Here is a 17,726-nt window from a genome sequence, read left to right on the forward strand (position 1 = left end):
GCTGAACAAACCAAGAAGCGGGAGGGAAGAAGAAGAAAAGGAACAGAAACAAGTACCGAAAAAGCTCAAAAAGGTATCAAACTAATATTCCAAGATGGGAATAGGAAATTCACCTAGTAAACGTGGAGAGGTAACGCAGAGCGGTACATCAAAAATGATTTTCAAAAAAGGGGGGTGTAGATAGAGATAGGAATCTAAGCCGGCGTGGAGTATTCAAAGCTAAATGCTCAATCAAATCTTCTCGTGGCGATTAAAAATCACTCTCCGTGTATCCTCCAGTGACGGTGGATACGGTCACAGCTCTCGAAGAGGCATCACCTCTAATTTTCTTCGTCCGCTCGATCATGAATGTATCTTCGTCCGCTGGCCGTGTTTGGGCGCTGTTCCCATGAAAAAACTCACAACGGTACCGCAGAAACTCATCTCGACTACGATAGATTGTGATGACATCGCCAGTATACACCTTTCCAAAAAGATAGGCATCCCCATCTGGGGTTTCACTCTGCAACTCCACATCGTTGATCCAGATACGCTTGCTCGTCTTGGTGGATACGATTGTAACAACATCTGACATCTGAGTCCAGTCCTCACCTGCGCCAATACGTGACTCAATCGCAGGTGCCCAGAATGTCAATTCCAATGCGTACGTTGGGATACGCGTATCCATCGGGTCGGGGTATCGAATGGTGTTACCGGCACCACGGCCCCAAGACGTCATGCGAGAGTTGAGGAAAATGGTTTGATCGGTAATGGAGCCCAGGACGGGCGTCAATTTGCCTAGAACGGTGGGAGGTTTTGCGAAATTGTTTTTATTCTGGCCTTTGTCTTCCATGTCCTTGGTAATTAACTGGGAGTGATGCTCTATGGCATGCGAGATATGGGACCCATGACTTAAGTCGAGCCCTAACGACGAACGGATTTCCTTTCCTGTGCGCTCATCAATCGTACAAGCGAGATCTATCCAGGAGGCATCATTGAATTCTCCAATCTGCTTAACTGATCCATTTCGGATGGATGATTCACGTAAAGAGCGAGCTCCTTTGTTGTCATTGGTACCTCGGTTCGGAATTGGTTGGCTGGGCGAGAGAATGGGATGTACGCGACTGTGCCTGCCTACCTGTTCCTCTTCATCGTCCGAACCATTTTCCATGTCAGAATCATCTCCATCTCCAGGTCCATTCGCTCCATTAGATGACATTTCGTTCTTTTCTTCCTCTAGGGGTGCGTTGTCACTATTGGGAGAAGTAGATATACCGTCGGAGCCCATGTTCAGGTTACCCACGAGGGATTCGGCACCCATTAGACTCGACGCTGAGCCTCCAAATCTAGATGCCATCTCCGAGAGTAAATAGTTGGACGGGGTTGTAGTGTGTAGACTATGTCCATGAGAACTTGACTTACCGTTGGATGACGGATAGTCACTTCTCGACACGCTACCAAACTCCCGTTGAAATTGGGGACCATCCATGGGAATCGCGGTATCGGGGTCTAGTGCTCCGGTGTTTCGCAATACAGAGGGGGTTACTTCGCCGAAGAGGCGTCGGCCTGTTGGTGTAGATTCTAGGTGAACACTGGAGCCAAAATCGTAACTGGAGATGTTTGGGAGCGACGGATATGGAATCCTTGCGGGAAGAAGAGGAGTCGCGTGATGGCTTCCATCTTGTTTTTCTGTCACTCTCGGTCTTTTAATGTTAATAGGTTCTGAAGACGGTGGGTCTTCAACTTCACTTTCTTCTTCGAAAGGATCGTGCGTCACGTCATTTAAATCAATGCCCGAAGCGTCCAGCCGTTCGTATTCGCTTGACTCCGGCTCACTGACTTCTGCTATAGCTTTCAAGTCGGAGTTGACTTCTTCTTCGTCCGCTTCATCTATATCCATGTAATCGAATTCATCTGGGACATCAACAAGCCACGGATGTTTGAAACATGCTGATTCCTTGGGTCTAGCTTTCGGATCACGGTTAAGGAGTTTCGAAATGAAGTCTATTCCTTCTTCTGATACGCCTTCTCTCCTCAACCCGTTGAAATCCGCATCGGTTGTCATAATGTTCCGTAGCATTTGGGCGCCTCTATCATCTCCCCGTCCCATATATGGAGGAACACCGCAGAGTATATGAAACAAAACGGCACCAAACGACCACATATCAACTGATTGGTCATATGGTGATGTCTTGGGTAGCCTGTTGAAGGGTAAGTAATATTCTGAACAAGGCCCAGAGGAGACTTACGGGTCGCCAAGTCGTCGTCGCTTTCGGGCTTCCTTTCGCTTATAATCCTCATATTCCGGATACACTTCGGGGGCACAATACAGCAGAGTGCCACAGAAGGTCTTCATAAACGTTTCTTCTTGAACGACTTTGGATAGGCCAAAGTCAGACAGCTTAACCCTCAGTGGGTCAATCGAGGAGATAAGGATGTTATCTGGCTTGATATCACGGTGCGTTATTTTCTTGCTGTGGAGATATTGCAATGCGTGTAAAACTTGTCGGGCGACGGTTTTGACCATTTGCTCGGGAAGTTTACCCATCTGAGAAAGATAAGAGGACAGTTCGCCTCCTCCGACATACTCCATGATAATGTAGATCCAGCGATTTTCATGATCATGATAATCATGAAATCGAACGATATTTGGCTTCAAATGTTATTAGTTTGCCAAATCCGGAGAAATATGAAAACTGGAGTCTTACATGCTCGAGATCTCTCATGATCCTCATTTCGCTATCGACTTTCTGATCCAAAACATTGTTCTTCATCAAGCGGCGCTTATCAAGTTCTTTGCAGGCAAAGAGTGCACCATCGTTCTTGGTGGCTAATTTGTACACAGTAGCAAACGCACCTTTGCCTATTTGTCCGGTGACATTGTACTTTGAGCCGCCATTCCAACGCATGCCATGGGAATTGCAAATTTGCTGGGGTATAATGAAATCGTGTACATCTCGACGCTGGTCGCCTTCGGGTTTCTTCGTGGCTTGGCGGATCCTATTCAGGTATTGAACCAAGTTCTGGTTGTATTGAGCCTGGAACTCATCACGGGAAGGAATGCGAACGATGAACTTGATTCCGCAAGATGTTTCGTTGCCGATGACTTGAATTATCGACCCGTGTACGAGCATTTGCGTCGTTGGAGCTCCTCCTTTTCTGTCCCTTCGAATTTGTGCATCGTCGACAATTGTACCATTGGTGGAGATGTCCTCAAGCATCAGAATACCATCGGGTTTAAGGTAGATCCGAAAGTGAGTGTTGGATATTTTCTTCTCACTGTCATCCGGTGAGAGAACAATGTCACAACGCGACGTGTTTCGCCCAAAATAAAAACCCGAGCTCAAATTTTTTACTTCCGAGGAGAACCTCAGAGCTATATCGCGGTTTGGTTCGACGGAAAAGGTGTCACCGGTATCGTACTCGAGGCCATCGTCCTGCTGCAGAATATGTTGCGAAGAACGCTTGGCAGTGGCGGCCACGGCAGTGTGGGCAGCGATAGAGCCGGGATGTAGAATGCATATGATGTCTGCGATGTCTTGTTGGTCAAGCCCTGAGTTATTGAGACCCCTGCGTCTAGGATCTGTGTATGGTTGCGTGGAAGGCTGAGTCGCGTCATCCATGGTTAAGAAGATGGGCCGGAAAGACAGAGACTGCTTTCAAGAATGTAACAAGGGTATCAACCTTCAGAAATGGGCCCGAGTTGGCAAACAGACTGCTCGATCATGCGATACGTTCGCATAGAAAGTCTTGGATCTTGTCGAAATAGATGGGAAATGAGATGTTTTATACATATATTTCACTTCCTTTGGGGCCTGATATGGATAGTAATTTAAGCAATCTGGTCTTAATAAAGATGAAAATGATGATCTGATTTCAAGAATAAACTGCAGATAGAGCATTTCACAAGGACACTCAGACCTGCAATGTAGAGAAATATCTGAATAAGTAAGAGAAGCGGGAGAGAGGTCGCCCGGGCACCTGCAGTTGCTGAAGCAATCCAGAACTGGGGCAAAGATGCGACGAGAACAGTTGTGGTACCAAACACTGAGCCTAGGAGTCTAGACTGCAGACACTGAAGGGAAAAGGAAAAAAGGTCATCACATATGATATGCCAAAGAAGGGAAAAAAAAAAAAAAAAAAAAAAAAGGAAAAAGAGAGAAGGCTGGACCTCGAGAATTTATACTTATGAGACAGCTATGACTAACCTTTTTAAGCAGCTGACAGTCTGCAGAGATCCCTGGACGAAGCCTCGCCAAATACAAGCAGGGTGCCGACGACCGTTGCACTCAACTGAGATCTCCGACGGGAAAATCGAGAATTGAAACAGTGTGACTCAAGAGGGCAGACCAAAAATTGGGATTCTTGTTAGGCGTATTCCTGGCTCAAAGCCAGGCGAACACTCAATCTGCTGCACAGTGGCTCCCACGCCTCACTGCAGATTATCCCATCCCACCCCAAAACACGTCCTTCGTCGATTCTAGATATAGTGAACACTCGATTTTATGTAGCGTCTGGGGGTAGTGTGCCCTGGTGGATCACACACAAACTGGTCGCCTTACCAGGCAGGGAGTCACGAGCGTAGGCGTACTGGGGTGGGAGGAGAAACCACTGCTGGGATCCAGAAGTCGAAGACGAGGGAAAACACAATGGTTCAAGGCTTTTCTCAGCTAGAAGGAGTCAGTAGGATGTTTAGTGTCTCAATTGGTGCGTTATCGGCACGAGAAACAAGGAGAGAGCACTCAAGGATGTCGATGAGAAGGCAGCCTTACTGTCGCCCAGGAACAACGCGTTTCGCCACTCACTATCTAGCTAACGGCTGAGAAAATTGTAAGAAGCTAGGAAAGTATCGTCGCATGGCAGGATGTCAGCAATTGTCCTGCTGCGTGTCCCGGATGGAGTTTTAGACGGCAAACACCAAGAGCCCTTGACAAAAGCTGCCGTCCAAACAAACAGCGGCGAGTTGCGGTCCGCAGAAAGTTAACCGCAGTTCCTCGCAGCCTCGCAGCGTGGTTGGCCCGTGCATTGCTTAGCGCTGCCGCTATGCCGTTCCGGGGCCTAGCGCCCCCATGCCATCCACCAAACCAGCACCCGCCGGCCTCTCGCCGCAGGGACTGCGACGGTGACAACGCCCGCTGGTCCGGTCCCGCCTCGAGGCCGGGGAGCCCTTTGTTCAGTCTACGGGGTGCGTGTGGGCATATCCAATTATGTCCAGTTATTACTAGCTACGGAGAAGGGAGTATGGAGTCTGGTGTTTGGCCGCGGAAATTGCTTCATCGTTGGCCATATCGCTTCTGCGTATTGTCACCCGTGGCGCTGGAACCAACCTCCGTCTGTGTCAAAGCTGCATTCATCACCCGGTCCAGCTTTTCAATCGCAGCGTCGCTGATTTCTGTGGCAACTGTCAGAAAAAGTCGCCAACAGCTCAGCCACGTCGTGATGGGGACAACCTACGATAGTGCACCACCAGCCGATTTCCCATCAGCTGCAAACCTTCTCTCTGGCCCAGCTCCTCCCACGCGTTGCATGAGACTTCACTAGCAGCCAGGTCAAGCCATACCATATTCGTCTCTGTTGGGCTTACAAGTTTACCTCCTTTGCGAACCCACATATCAGCAATTCGTTTCGCATTTGTATGGCTGGCTCGGAGCTTGCCGCCCTCGCCGCACGGGCCACTGCCAAATGTTTCTTCGACAGCGACTCGCGCGGCTGCCGCGATAATACCGGACTGTCGGGTCCCACCACCAATAGATTTTCGGAATTGACGAGCCTTTTTAATGAACTCGTCTGACCCGGCGAGAATACTGCCAATCGGCGCTCCAAGGCCCTTCGAGAAGCACAGGCTCACGCTGTCAAATAGGTTAGCGTAGCTAGGCAAATTGCCCGCCCCAGCAGCAACTGCCTCCCATAACCTGGCACCATCAAGGTGCACTTTCAAGCCGTGGCTACGGGCCCACTCGCAGATTCTCTCTGTTTCAGGTAGTGGCATTATCATGCCATCCAATGTATTCTCCAGGCTTATAACGCGAGTGGGACATCCGCGGAAATCGTCATCCAAAACAGCGTGTTTTTGGATGTCTTCAAGCACAAGATACCTTCCATTTTTCGGCACAATGCCCTTTAGATACGCACCAGTCCACGTCGTCACTCCGCCCGCTTCGTAATGGATGATGTGCGCCCGGTGGTCGCAGAGCACCCCGTATGGGGGCTGAGTGAGATGCGTTCTAAGGGCAACCTGGTTTCCCATTGTTCCAGACATCACCAGTAGAGCGTCTTCCTTGCCGGTAAGCTTAGCTATATATTCCTGCAAAGAGTTTGTAGTGCGATCTTCCATGAAGTCATCATCAAAAAGGGATGTGTTAGCAATGCCCTCCAGCATTGAAAGTGTCGGCTTTGTCACCACATCGCCTGTATAGCCATTAGTAAAGACCGTCAACTGTGTCGACTGAGCCATCGAAGCAGCTTCGGCGGACCGACTAGATACATATGAATCTGTGGGGCTCACTTCGAAAATCGAATGCAGCATCGCCGGGAGATTGCCACGAAATCCCCGATCGCAAACATGAGTCCAGCCGGGTCTGAGATATGCTGAATGGTCGCCTACACAAGCTAGGTCGTATAGAAGACCTTGGGATATGTAAACCGAGGTGGGAGATCGACTTCGGGAATCGCCCCGCCGCGATTAACCCATTTCGCATGTTTAGGGGCTTTGGTTTCAAGAACTACTATCAAATGAATAGCGTGAAACAAGACAAGCAAGGCCACGAGCGTATTTTTAGGACGAAGTAGCAGTGAAGACGACTCCGATTCGCAATGTAGGAACGGGGAACTCCAAACAGAGGGAAACCGGCGGACTGGCTCTGGAGCGATGTCGGATCATAAATCATCCGCGCAGTAGTGTCCGGCACCCCTGTGGCAGTGTCTCGGAAGGACCTACGAGGCTACTAACCATATGCGGAAGCTATAGGAACCACGGAACGTGAACTCAATAGATATGTGTGCTCTCACTCCCTTCCTTCTAAGGATTGTGGGATGAGAAGCAAGACAAAAACTCTGCATTGGATCAAAGAAGATCCAAGCCGCTAAGCTGGAGACTAACTATATAGAGACTAGTGTCTCAACACCGCCCCCTAGACTCTGGCGAGTACTGGGAGAAGACAAATTTCTAAATATATAAATCCAACAAATCCAGGATCCAAGCTGATTCAATAACCAAATGAGTGGAATATTTCTTAGTAAATGGTCAGTGGAAGTCCAAATTTGGAGGTTGAGCTCCAAATCTGTTGCTGGTGTAATGTTGTTGTGGGTTATGCCACTTCCGCCAGTGTTTGTGTCATCCTAATCAAGTAAGTGTGAATGTAGGATCTATATTGTTGAGATTCAACATCTGTAAGAATTCTTTAAATTTTTGTTTTCCAAGTGGCTTTGTCAAGCTGTCTGCTGGATTCTCCATTCCTGGTATATGGTAGAGTTTCACCCTTTCCTCTTTGAGAAGCTCCTTCACAAAGAACCAACATATATCCATCCACCTGGTGGCTGGTGTGTATGTTGGCTTGTGAGCTAGTGCTATAGTGTTTGCACTATCTGTATATATAGGAATTGGAGCTTTTGCTGGAAGATTGAGATCTTGTAAGAGCTTCTGAATCCAGAGTGCTTCCTTCATGGCAGAATCAAGAGCGCAAAATTCTGCTACTGTGCTTGACAGCACAACAATCTTTTGGTGTTTTGAGCTTCATGTGATGGGAGTTCCCATATAAAATAATACATATGCTTCTGTTGAGTGTCCTTCCTTGCAGTCTTGGTGACTAGCATCCATGTAGACTTGTAATTCTGGGATTCCAGGCTTCAGGGTGCCTCTGAGAGTTAGGTCTAGCATGGGAGATCCTTTCAAATAATGCAGTATTCATTTGCTATATCCTAGGTGCTCTAGTGTTGGCTTTATAGTGAATTGTTGGAGTTTGTTGATGGCCAATGTAATATCAGGGTAGCTCTTTATCAAGAGCCAATTGAGAGCTCCAAGAAGCTGTTGCAGCCAGTTCACAATGCTTTCAGCAACTACTGAACTAGGCTCAGGCTCCTGTGTAAGCTGTACTCCTTCTGCCATAGGGGTGGTCTGGATTGTTGAGTCACTCATGTAGAATTTGGCAAGAACCTTTTGAACATATGATCCTTGGGAGAGGTAGATTATTTGCTTTGTATGATCTCATTCAATTTTGCAACCTAGGAATCTTGATGGTTCACCTAGAGATTTTATAGGGAAGTGGTTGGACAGCTTGTTTTTGAAATCAGTGACAGTTTCTTTCATAGAAGCAGCAATAAGGGTGTTGTCAATGTAGATTATTAGTAGCAGGCCAGACTCTTTGTCTATGAATACACATGGATCTGTATCCTTTAGTGGCTTTAAACCAATCTCCATGAGAGCTTTTGTGAAGATCTCCTGCCAAAGATGTCCTGCTTGCTTCAGTCTGTACAGAGCTTGCCAGAGTCTGCAGACAAAGCCTTTTCTTTCTGTTCCAGTTGGAAGACTTATGTAGATCTTATGGTGCTTAAGTATGGCATGCAAGTAGGCTGTAACTATATCAACTTGTTCACAGTGCATATCTTCAACCACTATTTTTATAAGTGTGAGTTTGATAGCTGATTCAGTGACTACAGATGCAGCAGTCTCGTCAAAATCAAGGCTAGAGCATTGGAAATTACCACATATGACCCATCTAGCACAGAAGGAGATAATGTAGCTGTCAGCATTCACTTTCAAGTTAAAAACCCATTTGCCAGGTAGGATCTTAGCTGTAGGATCTATTGAATCTGTCTTAACTAGCTCCCAAGTATTGACAGCTTCTAGCTTCTCAATTTGTTTTTCCATAGCACTCTTCCATTTGCTAGTGTATTTGCTAGTTATAGCTTCTTTGTAGTTGTGTGGAACCTTAACTTTGTAAGCTAGCAGGTCAGCTGTGAGATAGGAAGTGTAATCTCCATATAGCCTTGGTGATTTGCCTTTAGTTGTACAGCTTGATACGCGTCTTGCAGGCTGAGGGTTCAGCTCCATTGAAGCTGTAGGTTCTGGTTTGCATGTAGGTGTGGATTTGGTGCTCTGTCCTGGTTCTTCCAATGCATCTCTGAACATCTTGTTGTGGATTTGGCCCTCAATCAAGTCATTGTTGCTATCTCCATTATATGGAGACTCTGGTGTTTCTTTGATAGTCTCATGAACAGGCTTTTGGAATCTCACCATGCATTCAGGTGCTAAAGAAGTCTTCTGAGGTGACAGTGTTATTGTTTGAAGCTGTGGGCTGTGCATTTGCTTCTGCATCCAGAAAGGTATTGGGATCTCAGGGTTCTCAATCAGGTTAGCTCCTTAAGCATGTGTCTCTGTAGGCTCTTGTATTGAAGCTGGTAGAAACCTAGTAGCAGCTTGCTTTGCTGCCCCCATAGCTTCCTGCTTTGAGAAGCTCAGAATCACAAAGAGTTCTGTAAATCTATTCTTTGGCTTAGGATCTTTCTTTTTCAGGAGGTCTGGGATGGCATCAACATCCTTATTGAACTTGGCATTGTGTGTACATATAATTTTGCCAGTCTCTGGGATCCAGATCTTATAAATATGTTCATTCTTGTCTTTATATCTGACTAGGTGACTGAGTTGAGCCCTGGGTTTTATTTTATATGCCTTATTGTAGTTCGCTCTATCCTCTGGCAAAATATGCACATAGGCTATACATCTGTAAGCTTGTAGGTGCTGTAGATTTGGCTTCTTTTTCCAAAAGAGCTTGTATGGCAATTCTCTGCCTCCAGCTGGAGGGATCCTATTCATAATGTAGCAAGTGGTTTGCAAGGCCAGATCCCAGACTTCTTGTGGAAGCTTCACTTCTAAAATCATGACATGACTTATCTCTACTAAATAGCCACCAATTCATTCTGCTACGCCATTTTGCTCAGGCATGTATGGAGCAGTCACTTTGCATTCAATTCCACAGGCTGGGGCGAATTCCTTCTTAAATAGTGAAAATTCGGTGCCTCCATCCATTTGTATGGTATCTACATAGAAACCTAGTAGATTCCTGAGCCTCTCAACATGCTCCTGAAGGCTACATGAAGCTTCAGCTTTATTCTTGAGTAGTATAACCCATTTAAAACACATGCAGTCATCCACAATTATTAGAGCATATTTGAAGGCTTGAAAACTCATTGGCTTTATGGTTTGAAGGTCAATGTGGATCTTCCACCCAGGAACTGTAGACTGGATCTGTGGTGTTCAGGATATCTGCTGTTTTGACCTTCCTAGTGCACATGCTTCACAATGGAAAGTATCTTGGCCTTCTATTTCAATTTCCTGGTCTTTTGCCACTTTTTGTGTGGTAGGGAATGCACAGTGTCCCAGCTGTCTATGGAGAAGCTCTGGTGTGAGCTTCATAGTAGCATATGTCTGTTGAATGGCTTTCTCTTGCTGATGAAGTGGCTCTGTCTTGAGGATTGTAACACCATCACTTTTCTTAGCATATCCCACTAGTTTATGGTCTCTTCATGTTCACAGCATGTGGTCTACTTCTGTAAAGTAGAGATTCAACTTTTTGGTCAACTGGTTTGTGGAAAGCAAATTTGTGTCTAACTTCAGGTTATACCATGCACATATATGGATCTTGTTGACAATGCCATCCTGGACAATGCATCTAATGTGTACTATGCCACTACCCTTTATGGAAATGATTTCTCCATTCAAAGCCCTGTACCAATGGTCCATAGTAGGATCAAAGCTAGTAAAGTAGGCTTTATTGCAATAAATCAAGTGGCTGCAGCATGTGTCAACAAGCCAGGTTTCCAGACCAACAGCTCTTTCAGATACAGATGCCACCAAGCCAGGTCCAAATGCTATACTGGTGAAGCTATTTTCAAATTCCATTATAAGATGATTTTCTCCTGTATTATCCTTAGCATCTTCACTGGAATTTGGTTGCTGAGATTTGAATTGGCTCTGGTTTTTCTGTTCAGAATTTGTGTGCCATCTTCCTTTGGGCCTTGGTCTCATCCATAAATGTGGCTTTGGCTTCCATCCTTGATATCTCTTGTTGGTAAAAAGGTGAGGGCATTGTTGTATGGCATGATCTGGAGTCTCACAATATCCACAGTTGTCACCTATTTTGCTAGGTATTTTTTTGCATAAGAATTTGACATGGTCATCCCACAAGACTTCCTTCTGTGGAGCATATTTCCATACAATTTGCTTGTTGGGGGCAGTCTCTTTGGATTTGGTTTGTCCAGCCATATATATCCCACTCAGAGCTTCCACATATTCCTTTGCCTTCTGCACAAGATTCCTCATATCCTCATATGTTATGTCACTTGGGTTTGTATTTCAAACTATTGATAGCACACTATCCACATAGTTCTCATTAATCACTTGTACACCCTCAATTATCTTGTTAATCACTAGGGAAGGATGTAATGGATGAGGAGCTCACAATGCCCCCTGGTATCATTCAAGCAGTACATCAAGGTATTGTGTAACTGATCCATAGTCATGTTGATGTGTGTAGAAATAATTCTCTGCTGCATGGATGCATGTATTTTTATCAGGCTTTAGGAAGAGCTGCTTTGTGTAGAATATTATGAGAGCAGGGTCATCAATGTCACCTCCATAGTGCTTGCTGATCCAATCTCAAGCATTGTCTTCCATGCTTAAGCTGAACCATGTAGCAAAGAATGTCATGGCACTTTGCCATTTAATTTATATATCTTCAGAAGCCTCTGTAGGCTCTGGCACCACTGCATCATATAGAATCCCCCAGCCATAGTGGTTTAGCTGCAACCTGACAATGTTTAACCAAGTATTCACATTTTTCTCACCTTGTAGCATGGGGATTGACCAAATTGTTGTTCCAGTGATATCTGTAACCATTTTGTCTGCTATATTGAAATTCCTTTCAATTCAGGGAGTTGTTTCTCTGAACTGGCGGCCCGCAATGCCACCCCATAGAAAGCCAACCCACTATGTGATGCCCGCTGGCTGTGAATGTGCACCCACATTGGTGCTAGCATCCTCCATATGTCCTGCTGGACTCATATCTCTGAAGGTTGGATTGGGGGTTGGAGCTGAGGAGCTCTCCAGGTCAATGTCCATCATTCCATCAAGGGTTTTTCCTCTTTTGGCAACTCCAAAGACTTCAAAGATTCCTAAAGAAGGGCTCAGAATCTCTCAGAAGGACCTACAAGGCTACTAATCATATGTGGAAGCTATAGGAACCATGGAACATGAACTCAATAGATATGCGTGCTCTCACTCCCTTCCTCCTAAGGATTGTGGGATGAGAAGCGAGACGAAAACTCTGCATCGGATCAAAGAAGATCCGAGCCGCTAAGCTGGAGACTAACTACATAGAGACTAGTGTCTCGACACAGTGGACCCATCTCGGATCCCGATATCAATCTTCGTGAAGCACCGGGAATTGCTACTTGTTTGATACAATAAATCGTTAATTATTGGCGGGAAGGTTGGAGCCGTCATGACTCCTCAGAGTATGTACCATCTGACCATTGAGAATTAGTTACGCAGATAGATTGTTTACGGAGCAATAACTAGTCAAGTTGACCCGCAGGCACACGGAATTTGTTCTAACCACGCCAAATACAAGCTGTAAATGTACCAACAACCGTCTACTCGTAGGACTCCAAATCGATTGAATATCTGTGCGTAGGTAAAAAGATAGGTCAAAAAGGAAATGTCTAATACTCTGCGCTTTCAATCCACAGGCACAGCTCCTCAAACATGGAAAGTAGCCATCAAACCGGTTCAAAGTACTCCGTTCCTCAAAGAACGCGCGAATCCATCACTTCCACTCTCTGAACTGCCGTGCGCGACAAGATACCCTGCGCATTAACATGTGGCCGGCAAGATGGATGAGAAGAACTTCTCTCTTCGCCATGACTTGGTGTGAAGCACGGGAGACTTTCTGTTTCGAGCTTCACCCTAAACGGGATTGTGTCTCTGCATACTGGCTGCAGTGACTTCCCCGTGCTGTCGGTGCCGGGGATGCTGCGAAGCATGAAGCGAAGGGGCCGCACAATCATGGCTCTCTTTCTCCGCGCACGACTATCCGTTGTTTTGCCGTGCGCATTTCGAAGACAGCCGCAACTACCACGAAGAAAGTGAAGAAGATTATCTGCACAAATAGGCCACTGACAATGATCTTCTCTCCCATAAGTGCGCTGTTTTCATCTTTGACCATGATTCCGGCGCCTATTTCTCGTCAGCCTGTCATTGTTTTTATCGCTGTCCTGGTTAACCCGGATATAGGCTAGCCTAGCTCCATTGGAAAGCCCTGCAGGAGCAGCATTAGGGAAATTGACAGGAGCCGTGGGGCTTGCTGCACAAGGATCACTCTTGTTGCCGCGGAACCTCGTTCTGAACGTGGACCGGTGGGGACCGGTTTCCTGATTTCATTCATATAATAATGAGCTCCTTGTGGGTGGTGCTCATTAGGCTCAGTAACCGTGCTAGGGCCACGATCCCCGTGGGTTTCGGAGGACGTCCTCCTGGATATTTTTTTGACTTTGGTCCACGACGCTTCGGTGATTTTGGATCTGTACGTAGCCTTTGGGAGCCATTGACGCGTGACGGTTGGAATCCACGCTTTTCTGCGGCTTGTTTCTTCCGCCTTTGAAAAGCAAATCCCGCCCGCCGGCGGTCTTTAGCATCCGACGGGGTGCCGGCTTGAAACCAGCGTGGAACTGGCTGGCTGCTTTCTCTATTCTCAGCACCAATGTTCCCCCTCACTTTTATGGCTAAGTCCAGGACCCGCAAGATTATTGTGCTTTTCGGGCCAATGTGGCATGCGAAGCGGAAGCGGCCAAACCTGACTCTTCGACGGCTTCAGCAGCATCATTATTACTCATTCCCGCGGTGCGGGCATTAGACCTGAGCGGACGTTCCCCAAAGTTGATGGGCCCGTGGTTGATTGGGCAGAACCCCAGTGAAAGAAACCTGGGTCACAGAGCCGGAAGGCGGAGTGCGGCAGTCGATGGCCTTCGCATTCCTGCTTCCAACTGCTCCTCCAGCTCCTTGACCCTCAAATACAGAGCGGCATTCTCGCTCGTAACCTTGGAAACGTCTGTATTTTTACTCTGAAGCTCTTTCAAAGTAATAGCAACCAATTCGAAGGAACCTGACAAGCCTGAGCTTGCGGTAGCATTTTGAAAGGATGTTGCGGAAACCCGTTTGACCTCAGTTTATAGCTCCGAAACGGTCTGGAAGAGGGTTGTAGGTAACACCCGTGTCTGGAGTAGCTGCGTTAGGTAGTCTTGTTTCAAGATTACCTGGAGCCCGGGGGGACATGACTGAGGACTGCGCAATGCTATTCCTAGATTTCGCCTAGAGAGTCCACAAACTCTCAATCCTTCACCGCTACCCATTTCTCGTCAAATAATGCAGATTATGATACGGAGTACGGAGTACACATCGCTCAATTGCATTCTCGACAATGTCCAAATATAGCTGTATTTGCCGGGGTTGCCGTTAACAACGAAAACATAGGGGCCAATCACGAGCCGGACTTACCCCGGGCTATCGTCTCTGGGATGTCGAAAGCTAAGATCATCGTCACAGCGGGAGCAGCAGATCTTTTCGTCGTCATACTGAGGTTCGTACAACACAAAAATTGTTATGGGTCTTCCTGCGTTTAAGAAAGGGGAAATCCACCTTCATACGCCGAAAGAAGCTGAAACCACAGATGACACAAGTGGCTTGTGGTAGCATCACCCGGATCGTATAATTTTGAAGGATCACTTGCATATATGAGCTCCACAGCTTTGGTTGGAGGCACTGGTGTCATCGGCATTATGAAATAAGTTGGTCACCTTTGCTCTCCGAGGTACTGGTTCCAATCGAGAGCCTCTTGGGGTAGAATACCACGATGTATCCCGTAAAGTTCTACCCAAGACTGCTAGCATTAGACTGCCCATTAAATGCCGTCAGCGATGGGATGAGAGAGTGTAAATGGAGACTACGGCCCCGCGTGTACAATCGAAATTTCCAGGTAGAGACTCTGTCCCAAGGTGCTGGAAGTGTCCAAAATACCGTTGTTGTCGGAGCGGACTTTGAAAACAAAAAAGAAAGAAAACAAGGCTATTTTTACGGAATAGTTACACCTATAGATGAACCGTTGCTTGTGTGGAGTCGGCTTAAGTTGCACCCGGCTATGGCTGCTATTAATCTCCTACAGAGTACTCCGGACAGCATGCTCACTACTTTACAGTCATAAAACCACACCCTTCCCGGGCTTTTACTAGTGCTTTCTTCAACGCCTGCTCTTCCGTATCTGTCCACTTCACGCTCAGTTCATGCCATGGCTTTCGGCTGCGAAATTCCTCCATGTAAGTCCTGTGCATGGCCTGTAGACGAACAACGTCTCGCGGGTCCCCGGTGCCGGAATAGACAATAAAGAGCGTACACGGAGGCAATCCATCGTATATGCGCTTGATATGTGCTACTAATTTTGCAACAGCGGGAGCAAGAAACTCGGGATGATCCGCTGCAGACGATGGCTTGACAGCCACAGGAGCTGAGTCGTCCGTGTTCGACGTTCCAGGAACCCGATTGCACCAGCCTCGCATAACCTCCAGTTCTCGTAATCTTGCCCAGGTGAAGTCGACACCACCTCCAGGAACGAGATGGCCATCCTCGTCTCCATTGACAGCCCTATCCACCGCAACCACCACTTCGTCATCGTTTCGACAGCCCAAAGCAACTGTAGCGTGGGCTCCAAACCCACGTTCGGGGTTTCCCCAGTCGACCACGGCACCCGTTCTCCCTTCGCCTGGGGCTGCCTGGCCGACTCGACTATCTCTCGAAGCCCTAGAGAGCCGTCGGAAAATACTTTCGTTGAAGGAGTCACCTGTTCCCCACCGCTCCCCCTTTTCGCATTTCTGTTTGACAAGGTCAAGAACCGCTTTAGCATCCTCAATGGAATCGTGGCCCAATTGGCCTTTTTGGATCTCTCGGCTGAGATATTTCTGGGCTAGCCACCTGAGGCTCGATTTCAATGGTGGCCCTCGAGGATGCGGATAGATTATTGCCGTGTCGATAATATAGGGGTGCGTTAACTTCAAGGCAGTCAGGTCAGAGTTTAACGAATGGCCGACTAGTATCGTACGTGGGTGCAGTATGTCTAGCAACTTTTTCTGAACATCGGAAAGTGTTGTCGTAACTGGGTCTAACTTCTCCTTTGTCATTCCGGAATATTGTGTCAGATAATCAATCACGGGTCGCTGGGGCTTGACAAGTTCGTCTAAGACTACTTCCCCATCCCACCCGACCAGACTTATCCGTGCCAGCTCAGAAACGCCGCCTTCGGTGATACACATCTCACAATCAAGAGCCAGCACCTGCCGGCCAGCGGTAAGACTACCCCCTTGTATGTCCTTTTCAGGAACGATTCCTTCGGTAAAGTGGGTCACGGTAGTATCAACCCAACCGTGTTCTGGGGTCTGCCCTGCCTTTACCCGGATGTCTGTGTTGGCTTGCTTTTCTTCAGCAACATCAAACAGAGCCGGATGCAGGACATAGTCTCCCTCTTTTAAATCGCTAACAGTTGCAATGAAGCTAGTGATGGGTGTTCGCTGGGAAACCCAAGACGCTTCGCCACGGTGCGGCTTGGGGCCTGAGGCGCGTCCGCTTTCCTTTGATTTCGGAAGGGATGACATGAGAATCGCCTGGAGCGGAGAATGGAGTTTGTTGTATTTTGTATCTCCAGGGGATTTCACTGGCCAAACGTGGGGGAACATGTCAGCTAGGGGCTGTAACGGCTCCGGAAGCTGCTCCCGAGACAGAGCTTTTGGGTTTGAACGAGGTGAATCTTTGGTCGGAGATAGTCCCTTTTTCCATCGTTCAAATTCGCTGAGCCCTTCTCCTTCCGCAGTAGAGCCATTCGCCGTTGATGCAACGGTAGGTTCCTTGATCAGTGGTATCGAGCCATCAAACATCCCAGGCTCCAAGCCAGGAACCATAACCACAACAACCTTTTTGACATGCCCGGAATGCTTCACTGATATCCATTGCGGAGCAACTCCGTCCGCAAAACAATAAAGCAGTAGTCCCTGTAAATCCGATATCTTGATCGGATTTTGCATTTGGCCTTCGGCGTAGGTGAGACTTGGGTACTTAGTTTTCTCTTTGCCTGCTCTCTTTTTCTTCTTGGCTTTATGATCAACCACCTCCCAGTCGGCGGATATATCGCCTTCGGCAGTTCCATTGCTATCTACCTGTCCAGAAGATGGCTGAGCAGCAGTAGCAATAGGAGAAGGAGGAGGCTCGCGAAGAAGAGATAGAGTATGACCTATCCCAAAACCTTTGCTGGACATAGACTCAGAGCTTGGTTCTGAACCCCGAAATAATTCTCCATGCTTACGCTTTTTGCCCATTGTTCTTTTAACGCCCGTGTCTGGCTCAGAGCAGATGATGGGGCTGAATATAGCGGTTGAAATCCTGTCTGAAAAAAGCCAGGGTATTCCGTGTAAGGGGAAGAAACAATGCTGAAGGGATTTTCCAGGGGGTTCTGGATGATTCCAACAAATAGGTACTCTATAGCATTCCGGCACAAAGACCAAATTAACATAACCCAGATTTGAGTGCGCTGGCTGGCAAGAGGAGCAACCGCCTCGCAACGATAATGCGGCGTTGCGGAAATGGAAGACTCGAGCGCGTTGGCAAAACTCGGCTCGTGTTGCTGGGTTCTTATTGGTCAACTGAAAACGTCATG

At 47.3% G+C, this 17,726-nt stretch overlaps 3 protein-coding genes across 3 annotated transcripts; all 3 read right to left on the reverse strand.

Annotated features, from left to right (window-relative positions):
* Positions 1-166: 166 nt before the first annotated feature.
* On the reverse strand, positions 167-3,602 carry D8B26_001755 (uncharacterized protein; the record flags this gene model as incomplete). Its single annotated transcript, XM_003065726.2, has 3 exons — positions 167-2,180; positions 2,229-2,632; positions 2,688-3,602. The coding sequence occupies 3 exons, from the start codon at positions 3,600-3,602 to the stop codon at positions 251-253; spliced, it is 3,249 nt and encodes a 1,082-aa protein (XP_003065772.1). The 3' UTR covers positions 167-250.
* Positions 3,603-5,160: 1,558 nt separating this feature from the next.
* Positions 5,161-6,677, reverse strand: D8B26_001756 (uncharacterized protein; the record flags this gene model as incomplete). The annotated part of the gene is made up of 3 exons (XM_066123626.1): positions 5,161-5,371; positions 5,434-6,387; positions 6,485-6,677. 3 exons carry the CDS (start codon positions 6,675-6,677, stop codon positions 5,253-5,255), a joined length of 1,266 nt encoding a protein of 421 aa, XP_065979701.1. The 3' UTR covers positions 5,161-5,252.
* Positions 6,678-15,132: 8,455 nt separating this feature from the next.
* On the reverse strand, positions 15,133-17,388 carry D8B26_001757 (uncharacterized protein; the record flags this gene model as incomplete). Its single annotated transcript, XM_003065728.2, has 1 exon — positions 15,133-17,388. The coding sequence occupies one exon, from the start codon at positions 17,386-17,388 to the stop codon at positions 15,214-15,216; it is 2,175 nt and encodes a 724-aa protein (XP_003065774.2). The 3' UTR covers positions 15,133-15,213.
* Between the last annotated feature and the right edge of the window lie 338 nt (positions 17,389-17,726).

The sequence above is a fragment of the Coccidioides posadasii genome, chromosome 1 (assembly GCF_018416015.2).
Source record: "Coccidioides posadasii str. Silveira chromosome 1, complete sequence".
Lineage (NCBI taxonomy): Eukaryota > Fungi > Ascomycota > Eurotiomycetes > Onygenales > Onygenaceae > Coccidioides > Coccidioides posadasii.